Here is a 14,414-nt window from a genome sequence, read left to right as displayed (position 1 = left end):
CCAAGGCGCACTTTCCCATAGAAAGTAATGCAAAACAGATTAATCCGTTCCAGACTTTAAAAACAACAATCCCTAAAACAGCAATTTAACATGAATTTTACTATCTAATGAGACCATCGATCCATAAAATGAAAGCAGTAATCAATGTACTATAAAATAAATAAGGTGGTATTGTAGTTGATAAAAATTAAAATTAATTTTTTTTCTTACCCACACCGATGATAGTCATTGTTTGGATGGGGGGCTTTTATCCATTTCCACAGCCACAAAATCAATCCATCAGTAGCTGGACTGGGTTCCACACAGTCACAAAAACAAATTAACCAAAAAAGCCACAAAAGCTCAAATTAAATATCAAAAACAAAAGCTCCAAGCTTAATCCGTTCTGGAAGTCTGTTTGACTTCCAAAATGTTCGAAAACCAAGGCGCAGCTTCTGATTGGTGCAGGTGCCCTGGAAACAATAGCTGACAGCCGCATTTGGCTTCCGAAAAATGGTTGAAAACTGGAACACTTACTTCCAGGTTTTTGGTGTTTGAGAACCAAGGCGTTTGAGAACCAAGGTGCCACTGTATAGGGGCATGCACATGTTTAGGAAATGCCTGAGACTTCTGCCGACACAGCTAGATTTTTTTTTGTCCTTGCTCAGGAGACCTAGAAGGAAGCTTCCTTATTTGAAACAGAAGTTAAATTCAGACTGCTTGGGTATTTTTTCCAGTGTAAAACACTGGATTTTCATAAAGGCCCCAAATGGTTCTTGGGAACAGTTGTGAGGGGTTTGTAACCTGGATGTTTCCTTGCACACATGAGGACACCCTTTTCCCTTGGTGGCCTGGCATTATGGACTTATACTTTGTCCCTGAGGTTCCTATCCTCCTGCCCACCTGCCCTCTGTTCCTTTATGAGTCTCTCTGTACAAACGTCTCACTGAGCATGGTGTACAGGCAGCGACCATTTTTTTTTTATTACAGTATTATTTTTTATTTTCTTTTTTATACATTTCAATAATTTTACAGTCATTTTACCATTTCAAAACTCGACTTCCTTCCCCCTCTTTCTGCGGTTCCTTAAATTCATTTTTTATATTTTCTGCATATTCCAAATTAACTTAATTTACTCATTTATTCATATATATTTAAATATATAATCTTATAAAACTTCAGGTTATTGCGCCAATCCTGCCAATGTTATTATCTGTTTACAGTTTATTTGTAAATATAAATATTTACATTCTTTTATAAAAAGTTTGTTATCTTGATTTCTTATTTTTCCGGTAAGTTTTTCCATTTCTGTGTATTCTATAAGTTTTTGTATCCATTCTTCTTTCACTAGGACTTCTTCTTTCCATTTTTTGGGCAAGTAGCATTCTTGCCGCTGTAGTTGCATACATGAATATATTTCTATACAGTTTGGGTAGTTCTGTCCCTATAATTCCCAAAGGAAGGCTTCTGGTTTTTTTTTTAAAGGTGGTAACCATTTTGCATGGGGGTTTCCCATGTGTGCATCAGCAAAAGTCGGCGATTGCCTGTCAATTGGACTGGGTTTGGTAGGCAATGGCTGTAGAAGCTGGCTGTTGTTCTCTCACCCATGTTCACCTTTGGACTTAGTGAGGCAGGCAGCTGTCTGATGCAATGCAAACAGTGGGGACGGAAGCAAACAAGCCGGGGGAAATTCCCCTTCTCTGCCACCCCATGGCTGTCTCCTGCAGCCAATTCCTCAGAGCACAAGATCTGCAACTGGCTCAGAGGTAGAGCATCAGTTTTGCATGCAGAATTTCCCACATCAATTCCTGGCATCTCCAGGTGGAGCTAGGAGTAGGTAGAGTCATGTCTGAAACCCTCGAAAGCTGTTTGCAGTCAGTGCAGACAACAGTGAGCTAGGTGGACCAACAGTCTAGCTTCCTAGTGTAATAAACGAAAATCTGCAATAAACGAAAATCTGCCCTTATTCCCTTATGGGGGACACAAGAGCCCTTTGCAGGTTCTACATCAGTCGTTACAGGAATTTAGCAATGTTATAGGAATTTAGTAATCACCATTTCAAAGGGTGACAGACTACCAGGAAAGGCAATCAGATAAGGCGTTATCAGATAACCAGGGAGACAGGAAAAACAACATTCAAATTTCTGTTGTAGACCACCTTTTCTGTGTTGTTGGTATGATGTTTGTGGGGGGTGGTCTTGGGTTACACCCCTTCTGTGATGTATGCATCAAGAAGGACACTGACAAACTGGAACGTGTCCAGAGGAGGGCAACCAAAATGGTCAAAGGCCTGGAAAACGATGCCTTATGAGGAACGGCTAAGGGAGCTGAGCATGTTTAGCCTGGAGAAGAGGAGGTTAAGGGAGGTTAAGGGGTGATATGATAGCCATGTTCAAATATATAAAAGGATGTCATATAGAGGAGGGAGAAAGGTTGTTTTCTGCTGCTCCAGAGAAGCGGACACGGAGCAATGGATCCAAACTACAAGAAAGAAGATTCCACCTAAACATTAGGAAGAACTTCCTGACAGTAAGAGCTGTTCGACAGTGGAATTTGCTGCCAAGGAGTGTGGTGGAGTCTCCTTCTTTGGAGGTCTTTAAGCAGAGGCTTGACAACCATACGTCAGGAGTGCTCTGATGGTGTTTCCTGCTTGGCAGGGGGTTGGACTCAATGGCCCTTGTGGTCTCTTCCAACTCTATGATTTTATGATGTATGGAGGGGTGGTCTTGAGCTCCAGGGCAGGGAATTTAAAATGTCTATATAAGGGCAGACTCACCTTTGTTCTGGGTTCCTCCTCCCCTGCGTGTGAGGGGAGCACCCTGTTGCAACAGATCAGTAAAGATCAGGCTTACTAGCTGCTTTGCTTCTCAATATTCTCTGGTTGGCCTCTGTTATTTTCTCCTACCAATAGGGAACCCATGTAAGGACTCTGTACGGGCTCTTGCATTCCCCATAAGGGGAAAAGGGCATATTTTGTTTACAACAAGGGTGATGGTATGCCGCAGTTTTTCAACTGGCATAGTGTTTTTTTTTGTGTGTGTGTTTTTTACCAGTAGTCCATTTTTTTACAACTTCTTCCTTGCAGGATGTAGGCAGGGGCTGCTTAAAGAGAGAGATTCAGAGTTATGGTTGCATAGCAGGGAAAGAGAACAATGCAGGGAGATTAGGTGTGTTGGAGGAGAAGGGTTGGGGGCTGCAGTTAAAGGACTATGACCGGTGAGTGGAGATAGGCCCTTAATCACAGGGATCTGCCGTTTTTGTGGCTAATTATTAAGCAGAAATTGACCACATATCTTTGAGTTTCTTCCTCACATCCAAGGGGGCCTGAAAATGTTCCTTCCTCTTTCCCCCAGCCCCTTTTCCTCTTTCTTGAAGCTCTGATTTTAAGGATCCCACTGCAGCAACATTATCCTGCATTTCTGGGTGTTTTAGTATGATGATCTGCAGATCAGCTGCAGTTATGTTGTACTCTGTTCATGTTACGGATTAGGACATACTCCCAGCACAATGATCAAAGTAGCCAAGCTTGTTCATTTATTTTGTTACTGTATGGATAGTTAATGGAATTTCCCATCCTTTACTGGCACTCACAATTACTTGTTTAATTTACATATGCAAAGGTGGCCTGCTTACTCATAATAATATACAGTCATACCTCAGGTTACAGCCGCTTCAGGTTGTGTTTTTTCGGGTTGCGGACTGCCGAAACCTGGAAGTACCGAAATAGGTTACTTCCTGGTTTCAGCAGTCACGCATGCGCAGAAGCGCTAAATCACGCTTTGTGCATTTGCAGAAGCGCTGAATCGCAACCCGCACATGCACAGACACGGGTTGCGAATGCTGCAGGTTGCGAATGTGCATCTTGCACGGATCACTGTAATAATAATTCATAATAATTTATATATATCCCACCCACCTGGCTTGGTTTCCCCAGCCACTCTGGGTGGCTCCAACTGAATATTAAAATACAGCGTTAAACATTAAAAACTTCCCTAAGCAGGGCTGCCTTCAGGTGTCTTCTAAAAGTCAGATAGTTGTTTATTCCCTTGACATCTGATGGGAGGGTGTTCCACAGGGCAGGCGCCACCACCGAGAAGACCCTGTGCCTGGTTCCCTATAACCTCACTTCTTGCAGTGAGGGAACTGCCAGAAGGCCCTCGGAGCTGGACCTCAGCGTCCGGGCTGAACGGACCTCATCGACCTCTGTGCTCAGGGCCGTCTATGTTGCAGCACTCTGGATGTGGAACTCTTTCCCACTGGACGTACGGTGGTCCCCCATGTCAGTAGGTCACCATCAAGTCAAGATGTACTTTTTCGTTCGGGTCTGTGGAGGTGACTGATTTATAGAACTGATTTATAGTCCCTTCTGCTGGGTTGCGGGTTTATGACAAGTTTTACAAGTTTCTATGTTTTGTTTGATTTGTTGCTTTTGTAATGAAAATGTTGTCAGCTGCCTCGGGAACTTCTGGGTTCAAGGGCAGGTAATAAGTCCAATAAATAAATAAAATCAATAACACAAAGCCCATTCTTATAAATTGTCTGTGTAGTTTTTAAAGCTAGAATGAAACTCCTGGCACTTGTTCAGTCTCCACTCACATAACTTACTTACCACCTCCTCTTTTTAAAAAACAAAAATGAAGACAGGCCTTGGTATTTTGTAGGCTGGAAAGAAATTAGACTTTGTGATCTTTATTTTATTTTATTTTATTTTTTTGTAAAGTGTTGTATTATTTCATTTTATAATGTGTATGATAGAGAACATTTATAACAACAGGCAAATTAAAAGACGAAAAACAAAAATATAAAATAGGCATTTAGAATGAGTAGTTGTACACGAGTTAAAGTAACAAAGTTCAAGTAAAGATTGTCAACTTTATCAGATCATCAAGTCTTGTTCCAAATCTAGCACGCTTGTGACGAGGGTTGTCTTCAAATGATGGTTTTGATACACAGGTCATAAAGGAATGCCAGAGCATATAAAAAGTATCTGGAGGTTCTAGCCTTTGTTGAAATCTGAAATTATAATAATAAAAAATAATAATTTTATTGTTTATGTGCCACCCATCTGATTTGGGTTGCCCCAGCCATTCTGGGCGGCTCCCAACAAAATATTAAAAACACAATAAATGTCGAACAGTGAAACCTTCCCAATACAGGTCTATGGAAAGTCAAATAGTTGTGTATTTCCTTGACGTTTACTGGAAGAGTAGCTCTACAGAAGCAAGCCATGAGAAACAGAGCTGAGTTGGAATCCGTCTTTTTTATTTTTTAAAAAATTGATTTTACAAATTCATTCACACAAATAATATTCTTGCAAATATTACAATTTTACATAAGATTCTTTATCTAAAGAATTTTATGTAATTATTTAAAACCTGCCAAAGAGTGGAATCAGTGTTGATTGATAATGTGGAATTCAACACTGCCCTCCTCCAGTCCTTCCTTCTGTGCAAGCGGAAGAAGGGGAGAGCCCCTTTAAACTGAGAGCCGAGTTCTGCCCATGACATCAGTGCTAGAGGGCAGGTTTCAAGGCTACCTGCAAGCAATTAACAACAACAACAGAGAGAGAGAGGATTTGCAAGGTTTGACAGATGGTTGGGAGAACGATTTCCATGGTGATGCTGTAGGGAACAATCTTTGGGAAAAGGCACTGGCCAGGTCAGAGAAGCAATGCTTCAAATGGTTTTTAAATGGCATTGCACACTGGAGAAACGGGACGTGGGTGGCGCTGTGGGTTAAAACACTGTGCCCGCTTGGGCTTGCCAATCGAAAGGTCGCGGTTCGAATCCCTGCGACTGGGTGAGCTCCCGTTGTTCGGTCCCTGCTCCTGCCAACCTAGCAGTTCGAAAGCACACAGCGCAAGTAGATAAATAAGTACCGCTCCAGCAGGAAGGTAAATGGCGTTTCTGTGCGCTGCTCTGGTTTCGCCAGAAGCGGCTTAGTCATGCTGGCCACATGACCCGGAAAAACTGTCTGTGGAAGCGGACAAACGCTGGCTTCCTCGGCCTTTAAAGTGAGATGAGCACTGCAACCCAGAGTCGTTCACGACTGGACTTGTCAGGGGTCCCTTTACCCTTTACCTTTACACACTGGAGAAATTCTCCTTCGTATCCAAAACAGTCTCCCACTCCTGCTGGAAGAGTAGGGCAAGCAAAGGAACAGATTGCCAGCTGTGGTTGGGAATGTTCTGCAGTGGCATGCTTTGGGGATAACGTTTTTGAAGAACTTAATACTTTATTACAGGCCTGAATCTCTTGCTTATACCCTCTGTGTTCCTCGTGAAAAAGATCATGAGCAGATGTGGGGAACTTGAGACCCTCCAGAAGTTGCTGGACTACAACTCCCATCAACCCTGGCCATTTGCCATGATTTCTAGAGCTGATGGGAGTTGCAGTTCAGTCAAATCTGGTGGGCCACAGGTTCCCCATGCCTGAACTTGAAGGGAAAATGTACGGTATTTTTGTTTCATATTAAAAAAAAGGAAACCTTGCATAATTTAACGTTTATCCAAATGAAATTCAGTAACATCAGCTCCCCCCCACATGTGGCCTCCATTTATGTTTTTCAACTTTTTAGAGACACAAGATGGCAATAGGGACAAATATTTAACCTTTAACCGAACCCAGTGCAGAACTCTGAATGTAGAAAACAAATTTTTCTTTTAAAAGAACTTTACCAACTGATGGAACTGTTGTCTGTACACTCAAATGGATTAGAATCTCAGCATTAAGTATTCTATTGACATCCGACATTAAATTCTCCTGTTCAGTAGGTTTTTATTTCTATTCCATCTCTGAGGCTGACCTCCCAGTTTTATACATTTTAAAGAAATAGTTCTCTAACGTGCTTGATCTAAGGTTCCGTTAGTAACATCAGCTTTCGATTGCCTGTTTCGTTCTGCGTCCAGGTTGTGTCTAGGGCAGGGAATCTTATCACTACAGTGGTACCTCTAGTTGCGAACAGGATCCGTTCCGGAGGCCCGTTTGCAACATGAAAAGAGCGCAACCCACAGTGGCGCGTCTGGCTATTCGCTGCTTCTGCGCATGCGCATGATGACATTTTGCGCTTCTGTGCATGCGCGAGTGGCGAAACCCGGAAGTAACCCTTTCCGGTACTTCCGGGTCACTGCGGGATGTAACCTGAAAGAACATAACATGAAGCAAATGTAACATGAGGTATGACTGTAGTTTCATTACAGGAGTGTGCAGAACCCTGGTACAGTGGTATCTCGGGATACCGTATTGTCTGTGCATGTGTGCATCGCTTTTCGCTGCTTCTGTGCATGCGCACGACGTCATTTTGAGCGTCTGCGCATGCTTGAGCGGCGAAACCCGGAAGTAACGCACTCTGTTACTTCCAGCTTGCCGCGGAGCTCAACTTGAACGTTCTCAACATGAAGCATGTTCAGCCTGAGGTATGACTGTAGTGAGATTTCCTTGATGGCTGCTGAATGTTCTCTCTCTCCTTCCTCTGTTCCGGCAGCCCTCCGAGTGCCCCAGCTCAGGGTCCCGCCATGTCGTCCCGCGTGCTTCTCCGGCAGCAGCTGATGCGGGCGCAGACACAAGAACAAGAGCGCCGGGAGCAGCAGCAGGCGGCACAGTTCACTCCGGCGTCCCCTGCGCCTTCCACACCCGCCATTTCCATGAGCCCCCTCGCTCGCCCTGCCCCTGCCCAGGTTCCTGTGGAGGTACTGAAGGTGAGTCGGAAGGAGAGAGGAAGTCCAGGAGGGGTGGCAGTCGGCTCTGATCTTGCCCAGAGGGACTGTGTGGCAGGAGGAGGGCTGGGTGGCCTAGTGGTGGGAGCATTTCCTTCTTTGGGGGTGGGATGCTATAGCACTGTAACAGGGAAAAGTGCAAGATGGCCATGAAATGGTTGATGGCTCTAAACACAGCTTGAGCTGGCTGGCATAAGTCACCATTGAAGTGTCTTTCTGTGGCATGCTTGTGGTACCATTGAGGTTAGCGCTCATTGACTGTTTAGGTCCGTGGTTACATTTGAACTTTTCAGTAGGTACCACCCTCTCCAGTCACTCCTCTCTCCCCTTCCCTGGATCAGCCCCCACCCAGAGAAACAAAGAGAAAGTGCACCCCCCCAAACACACAAATGATTTCCCCAAAAGTCAGATCCAGCAGAATCTGAGCCTTCGAAAGCACAATAAAGGCGAAAAAAGGAAGTGGGAAAGAACGTCGCTCTTTCAACTTCCTCCTTATGCTCTGTGTGCATTTCAAGGGAGAAAAAAGTAGCAATTCTCACTGCTGGTGAGGTAGTTAATAATAATAATAATAATAATAATAATAATAGTAATAATAATAATAATAATAATAATAATAATTTATATCCTTCCCTCCCCATCCAAAGCCGGGCTCAGAGCGGCTAACAACAATAAAAATAGCACAGTTTACATAAAATCACAACCAATTAATTAAAATACATTCGAAAATCAATTCAGAATCAGATTAATGGCAACCATTGGGCTAGAGTTCTATGAGGATTACATAGGGAAGGGGGTCTCAGAGGCTTCACGGGCACCATGCCCAGTGGAATGACATTGGTGGCCTCTGGTTTAGGTAGATCAGTACGGGAAGAAGCTGGGTCACCTTCCCCCAATGTGGTGTTTCTCCAGAGGTTTTTGGACTGCAATTCCCATCAGCAGAGCTGGTGGGCTTGGTGGGTCAGTGGTTCTGCCCGGTGACATGAAGGGGCTTGATCTCTCTTTGATTCCCTTCAAATGCATTATTTCGAAACATTTCCATCCTGTCTTTTATTTGGAGAGCTCACGTCTGCTTAATGACCAAGATAACATAACCAAGTTGCCTTCCTCTGACACCGGCGTTTCTTGTGACTGCATCCATGTCCAGCAGTTGTTACTCAAGGCTAGGCTCGTTCTGCTGATGCTTATGCTGCTCAGTTTTAAGAATTACTGGTTTAGACAATCTGTGTCTTTTACAATTGCTGTTGAGCGTGACTATCTCTAGGGTCTCAAGCCAGGTGAGGTGCTCTTTGGGGTTTGCTATCAACATGCTATAAGGGACGCGGGTGGCGCTGTGCGTTAAACCACAGAGACTAGGACTTGCCGATCAGAAGGTTGGCGGTTCGAATCCCCGCAACAGGGTGAGCTCCCGTTGCTCGGTCCCTGCTCCTGCCAACCTAGCAGTTCGAAAGCACGTCAAAGTACAAGGAGATAAATAGGTACCGCTCCGGCGGGAAGGTAAATGGTGTTTCCGTGCGCTGCTCTGCTTTGCCAGAAGCGGCTTAGTCATGCTGGCCGCATGACCTGGAAGCTGTACACTGGCTCCCTCGGCCAATAAAGCGAGATGAGCGCCGCAACCCCAGAGTCTGTCACGGCTGGACCTAATGGTCCCTTTACCCTTTACCTTTACTTTATCAACATGGTGCACCTCGCAGTGCTTTGGGCTATAACTCTCCTCATCGCTTTGAGCTCTGCCCGGCTCAAGGGATGGGCAGAAGGATCCCATGGAAGAGTCAGCAGCATGCTGTAAGGCAGGGATAGTCCAGAACATCTGGCAAGCACATAGGCTGCCCCTGCAGTTGCTCCTTATTCTTCGAAATGAACCCTTCTCCCTCGTAAGTGCAGAGGTTGGGCTTCAGTCGCTTGAGTTCTGGCTGGCTGGCGTTCTTTTTCCTGTGGCTAATGGCCCTTCTCTTCTCACCTCTGAGCTTAGGTCCAGACCCACCTGGAGAACCCCACCAAGTATCACATCCAACAGGCGCAGAGGCAACAGGTGAAGCAGTACCTCTCCACTGCCATGGGGAGCAAGATAGCAACACAGGCTGTAGCTGGGACAAGTCCAGGGGCCTCCACCTGCTCCCCACAGGCTGCCTCTGCTCCTGAGCCACAACATGGTTTGGCCAAGCAGCCGGGAGTGGCAGGGGGTCCTGGCAGTGCCCCCAATAGCCCCATGGCTATGCTGAACATTGGCTCCAGTTCTGAGAAAGAGGTGAGTACCACCCTACCTCAATTACCTTTCGTTTGTCCCTCCCTCCTTGCTTTTCTGATTAAGGTCTCTTATCTCAGGTTTAACTGCTTCCCTTTTAAAAATTAGATTGATGATGTAATTGATGAGATCATCAGCCTGGAATCCAGCTACAATGATGAAATCCTTAACTACGGAGGCCTACAGATGCCCAGCACTGTGAGTAGCCGTTTTTGTGGGTTCTCAGCAGAGGCGTGATTGTGGGGGGAAATGGAATTTAAAATGGATCAGAACTTCCAGCCATAGCTAGCACAACTTATAGGGCTGTCAACTGATTATTATTATTTTTTAAAAAACAGTTCATTGATTTAATCTCCTCTGTTGCATTAATGGGTGGAAGTTAATAAATCTTACTTATGCGGAGAAACTTTTCAGCTTCTGCTTTCGTCAGCAGCTCTGATAAAAACGAGAGGATGCTGTTGCTGAATAAATTTCTCTTTTGTTAATCGCAGTAGCGTATATCTTGTTTTTTTATAATATTTTTTATTAATTTTAACATATAAATTATAATACATACCACAAAACTTCACCACTTATACAATCTTTTTTTGGACTTCCATCAGCACCCCTGATGATCCACCGTTTTAACCACTTCTTATGCATTTCTTAAATTCATATTGCCTTTAATAATCTTAACTAACCATCCTCCCCTTTATCCATTTTTGCAATAGTTCCAATAATTCACCTCACAAAACTTCTTGCAAACCTACAACTGTAGTCTTGATCATCGCAAGTACTTTTCAAATAGTCTGTAAATTTACACCAGTCTTCTGTGAATTTCTGGTCCCGCAAATTTTGAATCCTTCCTGTTAGTTTATCTTATTCTGCATAGTCCATAGCGTATATCTTGTTTTAACCAAATCCCCAAAGGGACCTGGAGCCAGCTTGTTTGCAGCGCTGCTGGGTGAATTGTAGTACACTGAAGAGCAGAGAGCTGGCAAGGTGATTTCAGAGCCCTGTGGCCTGGAGGCCTTGCCCACTTCTGACTTGGGCCAGACTTATCTATGTGAAAGTAAGTTGAACTCTTCCTATGATTATGTGCAGCTGCCAGTCTCTGGAAACCTCCTGGATGTATACAACAACCCAGGAATGATGGAGCCAGCTGTGACAGTTAGCAACTCCTGCCCAGCTGACCTGCCCAATATCAAGAGAGAGATGTCAGGTACTGGGGGTTCTTGCATTCCAAACCATCAGGGCTCAGCAGAAGTAAGAGGCTATACAGCTGGGAAGGGGTAGCGACTTCAGAGTCATCCCTGACCATCATTTTTGTGGCTTATGTGTCTTCCTTAGCAGAAAATGAAGCCAAAGCGTTCCTGAAGGAAAGGCAGAAGAAAGACAACCATAATCTGAGTGAGTACCCTTTACTGGTGAAAATGCCATCTTAAAAATGTTTAAAGCGATATTGCGTTGTGTCCCACTTAAGTGCTGCTGAAATGAATGGACGCAAAGTTATTCATGTCTGCAAATTTCAGTGGGCCTGCTCTGAGGATAAGGAATGCCTTGGTGACGGCAGGAGAGTATTTGTTATCTATTTGTTATTTTGAAACCTAAGCATTGCATAGGGACACAGCTACTTTTTGTGTGATTATATCTGGCTCCAAGTGTCAAGTAGGGATGCGGGTGGTGCTGTGGGTTAAACCACAGAGCCTAGGACTTGCCAATCAGAAGGTCGGCGATTCGAATCCCCACGACGGGGTGAGCTCCCGTTGCTCGGTCCCTGCTCCTGCCAACCTAGCAGTTCGAAAGCACGTCAAAGTGCAAGTAGATAAATAGGTACCGCTCCAGCAGGAAGGTAAACGGCGTTTCCGTGTGCTGCTCTGGTTCGCCAGAAGCAGCTTAGTCATGCTGGCCACATGACCTGGAAGCTGTATCCCGGATCCCTCGGCCAGTAAAGCGAAATGAGCGCCGCAACCCCAGAGTCGGCCATGACGGGACCTAATGGTCAGGGGTCCCTTTACCTTTAAGCATTGCATACTTGGGGGACGGAGAAGTTTGTAGGTACACAGAAAGTGGCCTTATACCGACTCAGACAGTTTGCATTGCCTACTTTGATTGATGGCAGCTCCCCCAGGGTCCCCGACAGAGGATCAGGCTCATCACCAGCCAGCATGGCCAATGTTCAGAGATGAGGGGAGTTGCCATAGAATCATAGAACTGTAGAGATTGAAGGGACCAACCCTTTGCAATGCAGAAATCTTTTTGGCCAGCAACCCTGAGATTAAGAGACTCATGCTCTATCAACTGAGCTATCCTAGGAGCGTAGAATTTTGGGGCTAAGCTAGAGTTGATACAGTACACCATGGGTAGCCAAACTAAGGCCTGGGGGCAGGATCCGGCCCAATCACCTTCTCAATCCGGCCCATGGATGGTCCAGGAATCAGCATGTTTTTACATGAGTAGAATGTGTCCTTTTATTTAAAATGCATCTCTGGGTTATTTGTGGGGCACAGGAATTTGTTCATTTTTTTTTTTCAAAATATAGTCTGCTCTCCCACAAGGTCTATGGACCGGCCCCCTGCTGAAAAAGTTTGCTGACCCCTGCAGTACGCTCTACTCTTTTGGGGTGTTAGTTACTCAAATGCCTTTGGTCCACTGATGCATTTTAACCTACCAAACTTGAATGCATATTTTAAATTTTGTGTTACCTATTACAGTGGTACCTCGGGTTAAGTACTTAATTCATTCCGGAGGTCAGTACTTAACCTGAAACTGTTCTTAACCTGAAGCACCACTTTAGCTAATGGGGCTTCCTGCTGCTCCAGCACCGCCAGAGTACGATTTCTGTTCTCATCCTGAAGCAAAGTTCTTAACCTGAAGCACTATTTCTGGGTTAGCGGAGTCTGTAACCTGAAGAGTATGTAACCTGAAGCGTATGTAACCCTGAAGCATATGTAACCCGAGGTACCACTGTATTGTTTTAAAGCAAAGGGCAAGAGGAAATTTGTGGCGGTGTTAACCAAGGTATATGTTTGGAGGTTTCGATGCTAAACTGGTTGGTCCTGTTGGATTGATCCAAAAGAGGGGCGGGGAATGAGGGATGGTTGGTTGACACCACTCAAACCAATGTTGGGAGAGGAAGTAAAAGTGCAAGACTGCCAGGCCTGTGGACCTGATCAGGTAGGAGTATGCAAACTGGCTGAGCCAGTTAACAGAGTATGCCCTGGGCTAATCTGATGGGTTAAGAACAGGATTGGCTGACTCAGCTTGTTTGGTAGCGGCCAATGTAACTTCGCTCTCTCTCCCCTGCATTTCCCCAAACATTTTGTGTGATGTACCAACACACCATTTGGGCCCTGTATCTGAGCTGCATTTGTGACCATGTATAAGCCTAGATCCTGCACCAAGATCACCCAGCTTCTGTGGCAAAAAGGCACTGGATTCTTGCGGCCTTTATAAATTAAGCCTGTTTGGGCAGCTTCTCCTTCACATGTTGATGGTGATGGGGAGGAACAAGGAGCTACTCAGGTCACTGAATTCCTGACTACTGGAAATATTATTGAGCAGTTTGCTTGGCACCTGAGACTTCACCAGCGGTGCTGCCTACATGCCAGGGCCGGATTTAGGTTTGATGAGGCCCTAAGGTACTGAAGGTAATGGGGTCCTTTATATGTCCAGCTGTCCTTTGTCAACAACAAATTGTGGCTGTTTTTTGTATTGAATATATGCTATATAGTAACTTATGGACCTAACAGGTATCTAAAGCCATTTGCACATAACAAAACCAGTGATATTTTAGGGAGCAGGCTAGCAGGCGGGGCCCATTACCTACATCACAGGAGCCTACACAACACAAAACGCTGTTGCTGCATGTAGGTTTTATTTTACAGTGGTGCCTCGCAAGACGAAAAACGCGCAAGACGAAAGAGTTTTCCGTTTTTGAGTCGTTCCGCAAGACGAATTTCCCTATGGGCTTGCTTCGCAAGACAAAACGTCTTGCGAGTTCTTGCGAGTTTGTTTCCTTTTTCTTAAAGCCGCTAAGCCGTTAATAGCCGCTAAGCCGCTAATAGCCGTGCTTCGCAAGACGAAAAAACCGCAAGACGAAGAGACTCGCGGAACGGATTAATTTCATCTTGTGAGGCACCACTGTGTATGTTTTTTATCTTATATTTTGGAAATGTACATCCAGTTTTTTCCCCTTTAAATTTTTTGGGGGCCCCCAAGAGAGTGGGGCCCTAAGCTATAGCTTCTTTAGCTTAGACGTAAATCCAGCACTGCTATATGTTTACAAGCCTATCTTTACAACCATAAGGGCTGGAAGTCTGGGTTCTCTCTTTGAAGAAACCTGAGATCCTTGGGAAGGCTGAATCTGATGCCCAGTTCCACTTGGTTCTCTGCTTGTGTGGCATTTCATCATACCCCCCAGCCCTCAATCCAGGGCTCATGCCAGTAAGGTATAGTTTGAGGTTTGGAGGTGTACCAGGCAGAGAGAAATACCTGGCT

The 14,414-nt window shown here is 44.9% G+C and overlaps 1 protein-coding gene and 1 long non-coding RNA gene across 4 annotated transcripts in view; both read left to right on the top strand.

Moving 5' to 3' along the window:
* The window catches only part of TFE3 (transcription factor binding to IGHM enhancer 3), a 39,534-nt gene that overhangs the window by 19,645 nt on the left and 5,475 nt on the right, over positions 1-14,414 (top strand). For 2 of the 3 annotated variants that reach the window (XM_080988214.1, XM_080988216.1), the window contains exons 3-7: positions 7,462-7,675; positions 9,663-9,938; positions 10,044-10,133; positions 11,019-11,136; positions 11,265-11,324. In XM_080988214.1, the coding sequence (XP_080844340.1) occupies positions 7,462-7,675; positions 9,663-9,938; positions 10,044-10,133; positions 11,019-11,136; positions 11,265-11,324 (758 nt within the window). The remainder of the gene's footprint in view (positions 1-7,461; positions 7,676-9,662; positions 9,939-10,043; positions 10,134-11,018; positions 11,137-11,264; positions 11,325-14,414) is intronic. The other variant, XM_080988215.1, reaches the window with a different exon arrangement.
* On the top strand, positions 11,333-14,066 carry LOC308467019. Its single transcript, XR_013981087.1, has 3 exons — positions 11,333-12,614; positions 12,876-13,787; positions 14,052-14,066. It is a non-coding gene; the product is annotated as an uncharacterized lncRNA (long non-coding RNA).

The sequence above is a fragment of the Podarcis pityusensis genome (assembly GCF_964106645.2).
Source record: "Podarcis pityusensis genome assembly, chromosome: 17".
Lineage (NCBI taxonomy): Eukaryota > Metazoa > Chordata > Lepidosauria > Squamata > Lacertidae > Podarcis > Podarcis pityusensis.
The sequence above is the reverse complement of the archived record's forward strand: the minus strand, read 5'-3'. Positions and strand labels throughout refer to the sequence as shown.